Source organism: Hylaeus anthracinus, unplaced genomic scaffold, assembly GCF_026225885.1.
Source record: "Hylaeus anthracinus isolate JK02 unplaced genomic scaffold, UHH_iyHylAnth1.0_haploid 5, whole genome shotgun sequence".
Classification (NCBI taxonomy): domain Eukaryota; kingdom Metazoa; phylum Arthropoda; class Insecta; order Hymenoptera; family Colletidae; genus Hylaeus; species Hylaeus anthracinus.
The window spans coordinates 3,748,315-3,764,262 of NW_026535322.1; the positions used below are offsets into that span (position 1 = coordinate 3,748,315).

The 15,948-nt window shown below is 33.5% G+C and overlaps 4 protein-coding genes across 4 annotated transcripts; 3 read left to right on the top strand and 1 right to left on the bottom strand.

Annotated features, from left to right (window-relative positions):
• The first annotated feature begins 13 nt into the window (after positions 1–13).
• LOC128895647 (28S ribosomal protein S18b, mitochondrial) lies at positions 14–1,525 on the top strand. Its single transcript, XM_054158408.1, has 6 exons — positions 14–436; positions 499–658; positions 721–818; positions 890–1,020; positions 1,099–1,266; positions 1,391–1,525. Exons 1-5 carry the CDS (start codon positions 371–373, stop codon positions 1,226–1,228), a joined length of 585 nt encoding a protein of 194 aa, XP_054014383.1. The 5' UTR covers positions 14–370; the 3' UTR covers positions 1,229–1,266; positions 1,391–1,525.
• On the top strand, positions 1,273–2,797 carry LOC128895646 (pyridine nucleotide-disulfide oxidoreductase domain-containing protein 1). The gene has a single exon (XM_054158407.1). The coding sequence runs from the start codon at positions 1,273–1,275 to the stop codon at positions 2,704–2,706; it is 1,434 nt and encodes a 477-aa protein (XP_054014382.1). The 3' UTR covers positions 2,707–2,797.
• A 242-nt stretch (positions 2,798–3,039) lies between these two features.
• Positions 3,040–15,862, bottom strand: LOC128895650 (kinesin-like protein KIF14). Its single transcript, XM_054158411.1, has 12 exons — positions 15,590–15,862; positions 14,957–15,508; positions 14,331–14,877; positions 14,010–14,237; positions 13,801–13,929; positions 6,798–6,958; positions 6,154–6,354; positions 5,260–5,532; positions 4,653–4,725; positions 4,393–4,562; positions 3,843–4,305; positions 3,040–3,762 (listed from the first exon to the last, which is right to left on the bottom strand). Exons 1-12 carry the CDS (start codon positions 15,694–15,696, stop codon positions 3,040–3,042), a joined length of 3,627 nt encoding a protein of 1,208 aa, XP_054014386.1. The 5' UTR covers positions 15,697–15,862.
• LOC128895659 (uncharacterized) lies at positions 9,659–13,728 on the top strand. Its single transcript, XM_054158435.1, has 2 exons — positions 9,659–10,195; positions 12,715–13,728. The coding sequence occupies exons 1-2, from the start codon at positions 10,093–10,095 to the stop codon at positions 12,981–12,983; spliced, it is 372 nt and encodes a 123-aa protein (XP_054014410.1). The 5' UTR covers positions 9,659–10,092; the 3' UTR covers positions 12,984–13,728.
• Positions 15,863–15,948: the final 86 nt, after the last annotated feature.

Sequence of the window (15,948 nt, forward strand, 5' to 3'; positions counted from 1 at the left end):
TTAAATCATTTGTAAAAATAAAAAATATTTAGTATATTTCTAAAAGAATTTCGATCATTACATGAAAATAACCTTCCTGATTAGTACTCAATGATGTCAAAGTGAACGTTTTTAAATATTATGAAACTAAGTATTATTACGCATATTAAAAAGAAGGAAACATAAAAATATGAAAGTAGAAGTGTTGTAATATCATGAAGATTAATTTAAATATTAAAGCAACAAATAAAATATATTTCATTTCAGTGTAATGTAATGTATGTTCATATGTGTGTACTCGCGGTTCTCGAGTACATCGTACGAGTGCTATTTAACTTGATTTAACTCTTAATATACTTTTACAAAAAAGAATTATATTATAAAAGAAATAATGTCATTAATATTAAACGGATTTCAATTAGCTGGATTAATTTTACGAACTAACCTAACTCCAAAAGTAAGAATCAACAAAATGTTTATATCGAAATTCATAACCTTTTAGGTACAAATTGTTTTTAGGTTATACCTGTGAAATTTTTACATACTTCGTTTACAAAATTCGGTGTACAAGACACAGAAGAAGAAGAAAAAACAAATACAATTGAGAGAGTACCGATTTCAAAGGATAGAAGTAAAGTTATTCCTGTGGAGACTAGTATAAGATACATGGCAAGTAATGGTGAGTAAGTAAAATGAACTTTATCGATTTGTATTAAACTTACATATAAAATTTTATTTCAGCTTATAAATTAACTTATGGAAAAGATCCTGTCTGGAAAATATATAGACGAAATCACAAAGGGCCTAACCCACCACCAAAAACACGAAGAACTTGTATCGTAAGTGGTTTTTAAAACAAAATGATTATTGCCTATTGACAATTACTTTACTAGTTTTATAAATTTTATAGAGAGCTGAAGTGATCAGTACTGGTAGTCCATGTCCAATATGTAGGGACGAATATCTAGTGCTTGATTACCGTAACGTTGATTTATTGAAACAATTTATTTCAGAGCATTCTGGAGAAATCTTAAGCTATAAGTAAGTTTAATTTTTCTAAATGCTGAACAAATCTAAAATATTTTTTTACTTGTTATTTATTCTCTGTTGTATTCATAGAAAAACTGGTCTTTGTCAGAGAGCTCACAATAACTTGCTTATTGCAATATTAAAAGCAAAGGAATACGGTTTGCTTACATTTGATGTTCCACTTAGATACTATGATTATTCAGAGTGGAAGACTTCTTAAACTGAATCTTGTTTAAAGACTTGCATTATTTAAACAAGGTAAGAATGGATGAGAAAGAAACAAATTGCACATTTGTAGTTGTAGGAGGTGGTATTTCTGGAGTATCCTGTGCTGAAAGTATTGGTTTTCTTGCCCCACAAGTAGATACCATTTTAATTACAGCAAGTCCTTTGATAAAAGCAGTTACAAATATAGTCCCACTTGGTAAAACATTAATGCAGTTCAGTGTGGAAGAGAAGGACATAACAACCTTGTCAAAGACAAATGATTCATTAAAAATTATTCATGATTTTGTAATTAAAATAAATGTTCCAAATAAACAAGTATTGACAAAAAGTGGAAAAGTTATAAATTATAAAATGCTATGCCTCTGTAATGGTGCTAGACCAAAACTGATAGCAGAACATAATGAATTTATCTTAGGAATTCGAGATACTGAATCGGTTGTTCAGTTTTCTAAAAAAATTCAAAATTCGAAAAGAATTATAGTAGTTGGAAATGGAGGTATTGCTACTGAAATTGTACATGAAGTAAATGGCATTGAAATGATATGGGTAATTAAAGACAAACATATTTCTGCAACATTTGTTGATCCTGGTGCTGCAGAATTTTTCATGGATAGAGTATATAAATCTGATCAATCTACAAATGACAATAAAAATGCTCCAACTAAAAGAATGAGATATACAGTATCTAACACAGCAGTTGTAAAAGGTGGACCAGCTTTAGGTCCAGACTGGCACAATAATTTTGATATAACAAGTACTTCCTTTAAATCGACAAAAGTACAAGTGGAATATGAATGTGAAATTGTGAAAATTCTTAGTCCATCTGAACAAAAACAATTTGATCCCACAGAGCAATGGTCTATATATGCAGAATTGACAAATGGGAATATTATTGGTTGCGATTTTATTGTATCAGCAACAGGTGTAATACCAAATTCCAACATAATGGGTTTAGAAGATCTTAAGAAAGGAAAAGATGGGGGACTATTAGTAGATTGGAAACTAGAAACTTCAGAACAAGATATATATGCTGCAGGAGATGTATGTAGCGCCGGATGGGAATTAGCAAAACAGTGGTTTCAGATGAGATTATGGACACAAGCTCATCAAATGGGAATTTATGCAGCAAAATCGATGACTTCTAAATTAAAAAATGAGGAATTTTTGCAAGATTTCTGCTTTGAATTGTTTAGTCATGTAACTAAATTCTTCGGTTACAAAGTAGTTTTACTTGGTCTATATAATGGACAAAAGTTGAATGATAAGTATGAAATTCTACTACGAATGACTAAAGGACACGAATATATAAAACTTGTACTAGAAAATGGTAAAATGCAAGGAGCAGTACTGATTGGAGATACCGACTTGGAAGAGATGTGTGAAAATTTAATACTTAATCAGTTGGACTTAAGTATTTATGGAGAAGATTTACTGAATCCTGACATCGACATTGAGGATTATTTTGATTAGTTGTAAATTTTCATTTTGCTTTTATTACCTGTTATAGAATATACAAAGTGTACATGAAACTATATTAGAATAAAGTAGTTAATCACATTAACGAGGTATCTGTCAGTTTTTAATCACAAATACCCTGTCAAGAAGTAAATCTACTTTACTGGTAAGACATTATTGCAATATAAATAGAGGACTTAAAAGACCTAAATTACAAGTGACAAGAAATAAAGTGAAACAATTAAGTCTTAACAATGTTAAATGTATATCCTTAGCATCATTTAACGTCTTAAGTTATGTGACTTTCAGAGCACTAAAAACAAATTTACATTCCGATCTAGGCCTAAGTCACTTCTTTTTATCAGTAAATCTCACGCTCTTCTGAGTGATTTTGTCAAGACTTTTAATATTATTACGTAAAGTAGACTTTACAGGTGAAGAAACAGGTTTTGTACTATTATCTTCTGGAAAAGTTAAATCAATGCTACTAGATTTTTCAAGTATAATACTATCACAATTTTTTTCATAATTTGCACTTTCATTTGTGCATTTACATAAGCCTTGTATTTCTAAAGTTTCGCGCAGTCTATCGATACTATTTTGCACGTCATTAAGACATTCCGTAACTGCATTTCCGCCACTTTTATCACATAATTTGCGTAAATTTCGTGCAGTGAACTCCATTTGTTCAAGGCAGCTGCTTATAGTTTCTTGTTTTTTAGAATTGTCGAATGTTTGATCGACGAATGTACTTCCGAGTATAGACGCGTCTAGAGACAGCTGTTGCAAACTCTCGTTTAAGTACTTTTTTACTGGTGTCATATTTATTGAAATTCGACTACTATTTAAGGAATCCTCAAAAGTTTCCGTATTTTCGTAAGCTTCCCAAGTTGTGTCAGACGCTGTACACAGTTCTTTTATGGAATCTTCTATATCATAATCTCGTAAACGATGAACCCAACTTAAAAACCGCATTGGCTGCAAAAGCGTTTCTTTCATGGAATCTTTGTTACGTATACGAATCACTGGCCTCAAACTTTTATTCACAATTACTTGCTGTTGATCAAATTCCTATGGTATAAAAATTAATTATATATATTTAATAGAAAGAAAGTGTACTCTAAAACGTTATTCATCTAATGAATACGTACATAATTGATACCAACTTCTCGGCAACGCTCAGTAGCTTCTCTCACCAATAATTGCATTTCATGTAAAGTAATACCACCATCATTTATCGCATCTGTACTGGCTTTCATCTTAAGAGCGAATTCCGCATCAGCTGTTTCTTCAGTTAAAATACTTTCCAATTCTTGTAAAAAGTTCGATTTATACGGCGAGACAGTAACTTTTTTTTGTTCCGAATGTATCTGTTTTAACCTATTGTTAATTTTAACTTCGTTTGCAAGTAATTCTTTTTCTAGTTCCAATTCTTTCCTTTTTTGATTGATTTGTTCTAACGCAAACTTTTGCTCTTCAACTGTAGAACCAAGAACTTCAATCTTACGTTCGTATGTCAACTTTTGAGATCCCAATTGTACTTCAACTTCTCGCTTTGCGTTTTCCAATTCTTTTATCGCCTTCTGTTTACTTTCTTCTAACTCGGCTCTTAGTCTGTATTAAAGAAAGCATAAAATAGTGTTGAAGATTTTTCATCAGTTATACTTGACTTAAAGAAAATCATTTGTAAAAAATCCCTACTTTTCCTCTTGTACTTTAAGAATTTCTTGGTGAGCAAATTCGTAATCCACAGCTTGTGCAGAAATTTGTACATTGCTGTGTTCGTTGCGCGGATTCGAAACTTTGAAGTAGTGATTTCCACCGATCACGAGACGATCGCCATGCTTGAGAATAACTTTACCAGTTACAATCTGCAATAGAATAGATATTTTGAAAAAACAATATATAATCAGAATTAACAAGATATGAGACATGAGATGAAGTATAACAGCATATTATACCTGTCCATTGACATACGTATCCCCATCCATTTCCGGTGACAATACAAGTTTTCCGCTACTATTCTCAATGGTACTGTGAAATACACAAAACATGATTAAAGAAACCATAACCAAATAATTAAAGTAACACAATGTTACAGTATAGAATATATGAAAGAAAAGAACATCAACCACGTCCGTATTATTCTAAAGATTTTTAATTCGAGACCTAAAACATGAATTTTTACGATCGAGTTCAGAAATATTCCATCACACAAGAGCTCATTGGAAAAAAACGTGTAGATGTTATATTACAGCAGAAACCATCGTGCAACTTCTTCAAGACCATCGTATATTAAATGCAGTGATAGATTATATTAAAATTATTAATTAAATCATGTAAGGCAAGAAAGAACATGCATTGGCAAAAGATACATAATAGAGGAATTAAATGAAGGATACAGTAGCACTATTCCTGTATGGCAAATCACAAAAAGACGAATGTTAGAAGGTGTGCAGGAAGCACTGGAAGATGAAGATGCAAAAACGAGCACAAGTGGATAAGGCAAACAAGTTCAATCCCTCCATTCGCTTTAAACCACCGGACTGCAAACAACCCATGACTAACCAGTGTAGAGGCCTAACCAGTGGTCCATCCAACATGATATCCAAAGATTCGGAAGAACTTTCCGTCCTAGAATTTTTGCCGATGCGGACCAATCCCGGAGGTATCAGATACAAAAGTGTACCAGACAATATAGGATCGGCCGCGAGATTTATAAGACAAGGTTGATCGTCAATCTCGTGAATATCAATCTCAATGGCGATCCCGCAGCGACGCAAGTACATTAACTCGGAATTTTTCCTCTCCTCGGTTTCCCGTAATTTTTTTAGCCAAGTCCTGTAATTACGTGCAACTGCTAATTGAACCTAACTTTGATCCAAAACAACTATTTTCAAGGTAAAAGATAGGGCGCTTTAAATAATTAGAAGATCGCGTGCTCGATCGATTTTATTGTTGACTAAGAACTTTGACGTGATAATATCCAGTTGAATATCCTGTAAAAATACGACTCCGTTGAATATTTAACACTTTACAATATTCACCGACTTTTGAAGCGTTTGGTCGTATAATTAAATTTAATAATTGTAGTTTTTATTTGCATAACATTTGAATCGTATAATCGATAAAAAAAAAGTATCGCTTGCCATGGCAAAAAGGCGATTAATAAGCTACCTGTAGACGGTAAAGTGTTAATACTCAAACGAGCGAAATTATCTGGGTTCGTGAATATCTAATTATTTTGAGCGGTATTTCCTTTATCGATGCCCATACAAAGTCGACTGCAAATTGCAAAGTATGATAATTTATTACGTGACACAAGTAGGATATTTAAAAAACGATAAAAATAGTATCGATACAATAATATGAAATGCAACGTACTTTTACATTGCCAATGAAAAAGTGAAACCTACAAAGAATATGTAAATACATAAAAGTATCTTGTTCGAATTCACTTACATCTGGGTGGTTGCAAGTTGTTCCTCGGTTTTCTTCAGTTGATTCTTCAGTTTATCGATTTCTCGTTGTTTTTGTTTCATTTCATCATTATTTTCAGTGATCGGTTCTATGGAATCCAGAAGACGACGAGGAAAACCGCCGATTTGTTTTTCGTACCCTTCGCGAACACCGCGTAATCGCGATACTTCGGCTTTCAACTCGCTGTTAAAAAAAATCATAATCGCAAAGGTTAATAAAACCCTTAGGTTAGACTTGTCAGTGTAATGAAATATACGTATCTCGGCAGCATGCAGGGATACTCCTTTGTTTTGCCGTTTCAAGCGTTTTCATTTAGTTGTGAATATTCAAAAAATCGTTTACCCGTATAGTAAAAACACGTTATAGAAATTTAAATAATTTTAACGATTTTAGGTCTATATTATATCTATGTATAACTGCTTTTTTTTCGGGCAAAAAAAAATGATTTTTTTTTTACAGAGTTTTATAGCGCAACCATTGAGAAACACTTGTACAAAATTTTTCCAGAAAAATTTGCACATCATACCAAAGTGATAATAAAAGCGTGTGTACAATTGCAAATTAAACTGTTGCATACTTTCTTCAATAAAAAATAATGAATGGCGCTTAAGCGTATATGTATGTACCGAATTAACTTTTCATGTGGATCTTCGTTGATTCGAATACGATTAACGATTGCTCGGACTTGACAAGCGTATCGAAGGGTCGAAAGCGTTTCCTCCACGTGTATGTTAGCCGGTGACACGGTTCCAAGCATCGCTGTTCTGGAATTTCCTCCAAGGCTTTCCTGTTCGATTTAAATGGAATTTTACGTTATAAAATAGATCCGTGTTCCATAAAAATAAGAAAATCAAACAATGATAAGATACGAATTTTTAACTAATGCGCTCGAGTGAAAAAAAGTACTTTCGAATGTTAAAACTGTATCAAGGTCGTCGATATACTTGATAATGTTTCCGTTTCGTTGACTCGCGAATACAAATAATTCCATTACGCTCTAGTGCATGACAGGACATTTTTTAGCGAGAATTGGGAAAAAGTGTAATTAAACTAATGATTACGATTGCTCCATAATCGATCATTCGTCTCCTTTATCAATTGAGAGAATGCTAAGATGACAGAAAAATAATTCTGTATATTATGGTCTAAAGCACTTTGTTTAATTTAATCTTGTTTCACCTATATCCACGAATAATTATTATCGTAAACATTTCAGAAACGAGCTTTTGAAAGAATGATTGGACTTTAATCTGTCTCGGCTAAGTACTAAACGATCATACCTTGACGTTTCTTTTCAAACGTTATCCTGACGTTACTAATGAAACGATAAGAACACAGATGGACATAAAATTCCTTACACGAGTATGCACACAAAGGTGTTTCAACTGTATTGTTAAGCTTACATTCAGCAATGGAAAAAAAAATGCCTTCCATCTTTATATTTGCTACTATCTGTTATCGTTTCGATGTTTGCTTAAGCGCGTTTCGCACGCGGTATTATTAATCGAGGGAACCCTATCAACCGCCAAAGAGAATCATTGAATTCTCACACTACAATGTAAACATTAATTTATTGCACCAAGTGCAATAATATCGCGAACAATCACCGAGAGAAATCAGAGTTCAGATATTAAAGAAGAATGCGATCCTATCGATTCACGCCTGACAAAACTTACGATGTAATAAATCAGAAATTTCAAGTACTTGAATACCAATTGAATGTTTTTAACAATCTCCTCGAGAAATACTCTGTTTATCAGATATGCTATCGAATTGGGCACTCAGGCTGTAGCTGATGGTGGTTTACGATTGAGGAGAAATGCTCATTTATGTATTTGATCGAAAAGATGGATGATCATTTGAATCATATTATGAGTGATCGTTTCGATGTAAAAAATTCTTTGTACGGCACCGTTCACGCTTATCTCATGTTAGAGTTTATAATCCTTTGTGATGTTATCAGTAATAAGACCGTACTTATTCATACTTCCTTTTTGTTAGAATTGGAAGAAACAATTTTTATGACGATTGCTCTACACGGAGTGAAACACGAGGATACATTTACCCTAATCGATTATGTAACACTTTCCAACATAAAGTAAGGCATGTACATTCGTGGCTATTGTATCGGACATTTCGAGAATTTTTTAAATGTAATGTCGAAGGTTGTGACGAACCGACGAGATAGTGTGCGTGAACAAAAAAATTGGCCATAAAATATAACCTTGCTCGACTTAATGACGCATACAGAGCTTGATAAACAATTATCACTGAAACTGTACTTATTATTACAAAGATATGCACACCGTTAAGTCACGGCTATCGGAAGAGGACATTTTTGATTTACGAAGATCTTCGAGATATCCATTTGCGACATAGACGTGGAATTGTCAAGCAAACAAATTATGTCAACAATTTATGTCGCACATTTTGCGAAGATTTCATGTTGCACTAACGATAGTTACTAAGAATAGCCTTGAAATCTATACGTGTAATCTATATTGTCCTTTGTAATTTTTTCAAGATAGCTACGAGCACTGTGACGCGATAAGAAGTAATTAAGTAAGAATACGTTAAAAATTGTAACGATTGACATAAAAGCCACTCGATCAAGAGTCAAGTTTCCTTCGAACGATGAAAAAAATTTATATTGAGGTCATTGCAAAGATTGCAGTGAAATTAATAAATCCAAGACATTACTTTTCTATGCATGTTAACCTAATTTTCCCTGAATTTATATAATATAAATTATAAATAAGTAAATATATAATATAAATATTTTTTTTCCATAATACAGGGAGTCCCAAAAATGTTGTAGTTCCTTGAAATGGGTGATTCGGGAGGTGATTTGAAACAACTTTTTCCTTAGCAAAAATGTTGTCTGAGGCTTCGTTGAGGAGATATTAACGCAAAACACTGACCAATCAGAGCACGCGGATACTGTTGGAGCGGCCGCGGTAGCGTATGAGCGCGGCCGCCTATCGCTTAGCCTACGCTAAACCGGTATACCGGCGCGCTCTGATTGGTCAGTGTTCTCCTTTAATATCTCCTCAGCGAAGCCTCGGACAACATTTTCGCTAAGGAAAAAGTTCTTTCAAATCACCTCCCGAACCACCCCTTTCAATGTGTTACAATATTTTTGGGACAACCATAGCATTTGATAGGAGATGGAGCAAAGGAAAGAAGATGCTCTATCCTTGGTCTAGCAACTGGCGAATTACTTTAAATCGGCTCGTTTCAGATTCCAATTCAAGATTGTATATTACAATAAACGTCCGTGTCTTGTAGGTCGAAAAAAAAAGGAAAGACGTGACGGTAAACGTGAAAGACGCAGTTTGGGATACGTGAAATCCGCAAGCAATTCATGAAGGTGATCGGAGGAAATGGAGGGGACAATGCGCAGTCGAAGGGCGTGCGGTATAACGGCTGAGAGGAGCGGAGAGTCGAGAGCACCGATGGAGAGGGAAACATCGGTGGATAAACATTATGCGCTCTCAGCGTTCGTACTTCTTTAGTTCAAAGCAAAACATCGTAGCAATTCGAGCACGACGTGATCTTGACTTTTGGCTATCGCTTTTCTCCATAGAATTTCATAACATTCGAGGTGGGCACTGTTCGTTTACCAGTGAGTTGTCCTCGATCAGGGAAAGAAGAAAGTTACCTACGAAACGACCTTCTACGTTGCCGACTGAAAAGGTTTTCGCTACGATTCTAGAACGACTAAGTAATCTCCCGTTCGCTACGATCACATTTACAAACAGTAGAAGAAGTACGGAAAAAAAATATTCAGTGTGGTCTAGGACGAGACCTGCTTCGAAACGAAGGTACAACGTGATCAACGACGGTCCACGTGGGAAGATGTGATTAGACTTCCATGATAAGAAGCAGCTAAAATTAGATAGAAACGAATATCGAGCGAAGATGGATCTAGTTTACGTCCCCGAGGTCCTCACCTACGGTTTCTTCAGAAATCAACAGTACAGAGACTATGAACAGCCCTGGAACAAAGACTACTTCCATAATGGTACGTTCCGAGACAATAGTAAACAAATACCTGTTGCTTGTTCCGGTACGATAAAGAAAAGCTGCGAAGTTCTCGATTCGTTGTAACAGACAATCGAAGTCTCGCGTGATTGGAATCGCAATATCGATTTTTTTTTTGGGTCTAGGGGGGCCTTAAGCAGTAATTGGAATTAAACGATGTATCGTATTATTTTTTGCGTGTAAATGTACCAACTAAGGATATCTATGCTATCGATAAAAAGAACTGGGTGTGGAAACACGTGTTAATTTTTCGCAAGGTTCCAGTACATCAAAGAAATTAATACCTGTAGCCGTTATCTCGTAAACGCACTGAGGACTGTTAATAAAAACTGTCAATGCTTACAAACACTTCTGCCATTTGTTTTTCGTTATCGTTAAGAACATGTGAAGGAATGCTACAATTTGTTTGCGCTAACTGTACTACAAGATCGTCACCGTGCAAGATTGATTACAACACGTTTATCTACAAGGTAAACGACTAGACGCGGATTTTATGCATTTTTTACGTAAAATAATATAATAAACATATGTTAAACGTAAACAAATGTATGCGCACTTATGCAAAATGAAATAACGATAATATTACATATGTTAATTATAGAATATATTAAATAAGCATTGTGTACATTTTATGTATGTTTTTTATATTATTGTACGTCATAAATGCAAATAATTTCCATATTTTCAATTGATGTACTCGTGAATCGTACGCGGCAAACGACTCTCAGGTATTTCTACGCGACGCAGTTGACCCCTCCCTTTGCGTTATCGCTGGGGAACTGGTTGCTCGAAGGCAGTTCTCTGCATTATTTATCATACATTGCATTTCGAAATAAAATTGCATTATCACGGTTCAAAGATATCAACGTGTTCATAAATTACAACCGTAATCATACTGTGCACGAGAAAACGTTAGACCACATTATCGTCAACTTTTTTCGAAAATTATTAAAATAAATAGGTTAGCCTGTTTCGCGACAAGATAAACTTTCACATTTTACAAAAGGTTAATACGTTACTCATTGCCTAATTTTTAGCGTTTTAGCGATAAATTATAATAACGTAATCTACATTACTAACATTACTTTCATTAATAAAATGCACTATCTCTTATCATGCCTGCATGTAAAATCGCGTACATGAAAATAATATTGTGAAAGTTATGTTTCAGAGAATATCACTGATTACATAAACACAGCATCAAACCATGTTTGATTCTGGACGTTAAAAACATGTTTACGATTGCGATTGTCAGGAGTGTAATACAAAATGCAAACGATCGAGATTATCATTCACAATAGAGGGGCTATTATTGTGTATATCTCGTGTCGTTGTTTACATTTTACTGTGATACTATGTACGCGTCATTATATTTACATATGAACGGGCGGAAGTATATACGGATCTAAAAATACTCTTCGTAACCGGTACACGCAACAAATATGAGTAAGGTTTAAAATATCCCACGATAATGAATACGATGCACGAAATGAAATCATCTCTTCGCGAAAAAACAAATTATCTACATGCTACGCATTTAAAAGAGATTAACGGTTAACGAGAATCGGTATTCCTGGATCTGTATAAGTCTCGTCTTAAAGCTCGAGCTACGATTCGATGATTCGTGTATTTCTGCCGACCGTGCGTGCGTCTATTTCTAGTTAGTCAGTTTATAAATGATGCGTCGCGATTGTCGACCTGAGTCTCGCACAGATCTTCTGATGCGACTGAAACGAATATCGTTATGAAATAATCAAATTCAATCGAGCGCCTTGCACAAGGTTTAAAACAAAAAAAGAAAGAAAACAGAAAATAAGAGATGTAGTTCTCGATTATATTCTTATCTAGCAAATGTATTTCATTGATATCGTTAATAGCGACTTCGTAAAGCTTTCATCTTTATCTTTGACACTTTTGATCTTGCACGATGATCGCTTCTTCTTATCCTGCTGTAATCTGATAACAAGATGTACCTCAGATTTTAAAAAGCTGCACAGGAGATATGCTCACGTGGGACAAAGTGAGCAAAGGAGTACATGCAGCAGATCACGTTGCTCCATTCAGTAAAAAACGATTGTAACTTGGGGAGCGAGGACTTGAAAGCACAAGTGGGGGGATCGCTAAAACGTTTACGTGCAGCAAAGCACGTTACCTTTGAGAAAGATCTACTTAACATTTTTATATATATAGAGGAGGAGAGAGAGAGAGAGAGAGAAAATTAGACCTGTCGATATAAGTTGTTGTTTTAAAAATACATTAGCCTAAATAATTAGCTATTACATTTCTAAACGAAATTTTAGAGTTCATAGAAATATTTGATATTTAATAATATTTATATAAAAATACCGAACTCGTACAACATTCTACAGATTGTTGAGCTAACAGTTTTAACAAATGTAACTGTTTTTTAACAACATAAATTAGCGACTGGCAAAACACCATCCGATACATTTTCTTACAGAGCAATAATTTGCAATAGAAAAATTGATTGTTTTTTAGGAAGATCAACGCAGAGTCATTGCCAACGTGTGTTGCAACAACATCACGAACAAAAGCTGCTGTCTAAAGACAACTGTCACTTGTGCCGAGAAAGCAAAAGAAGAAGTTTAGCAGCTTACATAAAAGGCAAATCGCGGCGAAGTTCCTGTGAAGAAATTCACGAAGAAGAAGAGGAACAAGATACTGCGAACAATAGGGACCAAAAAGTGAAAATCGACGAACGGCCGTCGAAAGTCGAAAATAAAACTTTAAAAGTTTCGAATGAATAAAAAAGAAAATCAAGGACTCGAATCAATAACACCATTAAATTGGACACTAAATCTATAAAACATATTTAAAGTTACAGTGCCTATAAATATTTAACGAGAGATCCGATTAAAATTTATAGTTACTGTAATTATAAAGATATGAGAATAATTTATTTTTGTACACTGAAATTTTTCAAAAATAATTTTGAACGAAGAATGCACAAATTCTTACTATTATATTCTATTAGTATATAGATATGTATGCAGATACAAACTTACATACATAGATGAACACTGACAAAACAGTAGCAGAGTATGGTTCATGCTGTACTAAGAACTCGTTTAGGATAAAATGTTGTCTCGGATATTACGTGCATGCAAATAAAAGTAAAACTTCAGAAAATTTAAAATAATTTGAAAGAATTCAAAATATAGCAACTTTATCTTGTGTTACTGTACATTCTTCAACCATTATGAAAAATTAGAATTAAGTGAATTGTATTCAATGGAGAATTGAGTAATCTCTAAGACTGAATTTGCATACAAAACTATATTAAATGAACTATATAAAATAAATAGTACTTAACATAGTTATTAAGTCACACTATATTAGAAGATACAAGTATAATTTATGCAAGTAGTGATCAATAACTAATCTTCAATAAGTGTTTGTACGTTAAAATAGTATTAATTTCACAATATTTTCAAATTGCTACAAAAACTACTTTATCCATGAAACAGCAATAAACAAAATTATTTGAATAAATAGTATTTTTGTATAATTCTAACATTAGTATAGCTAAAGGATGGAGAATATATTTGTTTTAAAGTTACTTACCTTCAACAGCCATGTAAGCACCGACTCACGATATGGAACAAAACCTCGTTTCCGATTATTCATATTTTCAGCAAGAGACGCAATTACTTTTCCTAATGTGAGCAATGATTTATTAATGGATACACCCTCCTGTTGAACATAATTAAACGTATGTACCGAAACAATTATTATTTCAATATAATTAAATATTGAAATGGAGTGAAACAAACCTTTAGTCTATCTCCACTGGCACAAGTTTGACTTAGTCTCTCGCTACCCGCCAAATCTACTAAATTAATTTTACTACGACGACTAGCATCTGTTGGTTCTTCATTTACCTGAATACTTTGTTGTGCTTGTGTTAATATTATACTAAATATGCTATGAGATCTTGAACTCTTTTCATTCATTCCAGTTGCTGCAGTAACTCGTTGTGAATTACCTACTTTCAGCCAAGTCTAAAATAAATGTGTTTACAGCATTATATATCAATAATTATAGTTATTCCTGCAACTAAAGAAATATCTTCTTACATATAGTTATGGGCATACCTGTAAGTCTTTATAATTCTGTACACAATGTTGACTTAAATCAACAATGTAAGGACCAAAAACAGGATGTTCTCTCACTTTTAGAGGAGCTCTCTTTACCCCATTGTTAACATTCGTTAATAGATCATGTATTTTCTCATTATAAATTTCAAAGTAACTAATTTCTACTGTTGTTTTAGTGTTTACATTTCCGTGTATTCTGGTAAATAGTTCTTGACAAAATCTTGGAATAATACCGGTTGCTTCGTCAAACTGTGTTAAATTCATCTGTAGTGATTCTTGACCCATCATACTGTAACTTTTACCAGAACCTGTTTGTCCATAAGCAAACAAACAAACATTGTAGCCTTCAAATGCATTCTGTACTAATGGTAAAACCATGCTTTTAAATACAGTTTCTTGATTGGCATGGTCAGATTTAGTTGCATCAACATGTGACATAAAGCAATGATCATACATGAAAGTATGTTGAATAGTATCACAGTTAACAATAACATTCTGACCATTTACTTGTACAACTGATGTAATCTTTGAGTCATTTAATTCTCTAATGTAATGGAAATAAAATAATGATTAGAATACAGCATTCAAAAAATTTAATTTAATTTAATTTAATTAAAACTTACTTTGCATTTAAAGGTCTAACACGTATTCCCACAATTAAATTACTACTTTCACCATCGCACACTGTTTGATCTTCTATACAAATTTCATGTGTTTTAGCACATGGTGTTTCTACTTGTACTGTATTAAAACAATCAGGAGTAGCTTCAGACAAAGCATTGTCGATAAAATAATGTTTTACAGGTGTTCTACTTAAAGGTAAAACATTCATTTTTGTATTATTTACAACAGTACGTAATTTATATTGCTTAGGTGTGCAAAAATGTAGAGTAGCTGTCTTATCATTTAATGAAGTAGTAGACACTACTTTAGAAGTTTTATATTTTTCATTAGGTACTGCATTTTCAGGAAACAAAATTGGTTTCCCCTGAAGTGCATTTGTAGACTTGGAGCAAACAAGATTTGCATTAGAAGGTGTACTTGTCAACTTCGAATTTTTAACTGCTTCAGTATCAAGCAGTATTTTACGTTTATCGCGTTTTAAACATTTGTTTCCATTTGAATTTTCAGTCCCTTTTTGAGGTGTGTTAAATACCCCAGAACATATCTTTTCTCTGAAAAATGAAAACAGAAAATTAATAACTCGTAAGATATGAATAAATATTTATTACTTACGTAAACTTAAGTAAACTTACGTTTTGTTAAGAGAATTTGTATTTTCCTTATCAAAATTAATAGGTGAACTGGAAAAGATGGCATCGCAAAATCCATGCCCCATAGATTTTAGGATATTGTGTGACATATTAGTGAAACACGTAGATTTCTTAAGTGGAAGACATTTACGCAGTGAAAATTTTGTTTTCCTTAACTAACCTCATCGAAGCCCGCCTTTGACAGATACCAACCGATACGTACGAGTGTGTACGCGTAGTGCGTACTTCAGCCAATCACAATTGTCTCATTTTATACAACGAATAACGAATTTTCTTGTACGAACTATTTGTACGAATGAAACGAACTTTTATAAAATAGTACAACGTTTAACTTCTTACTA

Coding starts and splice junctions, on each gene's coding strand:
- LOC128895659 (XM_054158435.1), top strand. CDS start 10,093: ATGGATCTAGTTTACGTCCCCGAGGTCCTCACCTACGGTTTCTTCAGA. Junction 10,196..12,714: donor CAAAGACTACTTCCATAATG/GTACGTTCCGAG, acceptor ATTGTTTTTTAG/GAAGATCAACGCAGAGTCAT.
- LOC128895646 (XM_054158407.1), top strand. CDS start 1,273: ATGGATGAGAAAGAAACAAATTGCACATTTGTAGTTGTAGGAGGTGGT.
- LOC128895650 (XM_054158411.1), bottom strand. CDS start 15,696: ATGTCACACAATATCCTAAAATCTATGGGGCATGGATTTTGCGATGCC. Junction 15,509..15,589: donor ACAAATTCTCTTAACAAAAC/GTAAGTTTACTT, acceptor TTCATTTTTCAG/AGAAAAGATATGTTCTGGGG. Junction 6,355..6,797: donor CCACATGAAAAGTTAATTCG/GTACATACATAT, acceptor TTTTTTTAACAG/CGAGTTGAAAGCCGAAGTAT.
- LOC128895647 (XM_054158408.1), top strand. CDS start 371: ATGTCATTAATATTAAACGGATTTCAATTAGCTGGATTAATTTTACGA. Junction 819..889: donor AAACACGAAGAACTTGTATC/GTAAGTGGTTTT, acceptor TAAATTTTATAG/AGAGCTGAAGTGATCAGTAC. Junction 1,021..1,098: donor GGAGAAATCTTAAGCTATAA/GTAAGTTTAATT, acceptor TTGTATTCATAG/AAAAACTGGTCTTTGTCAGA.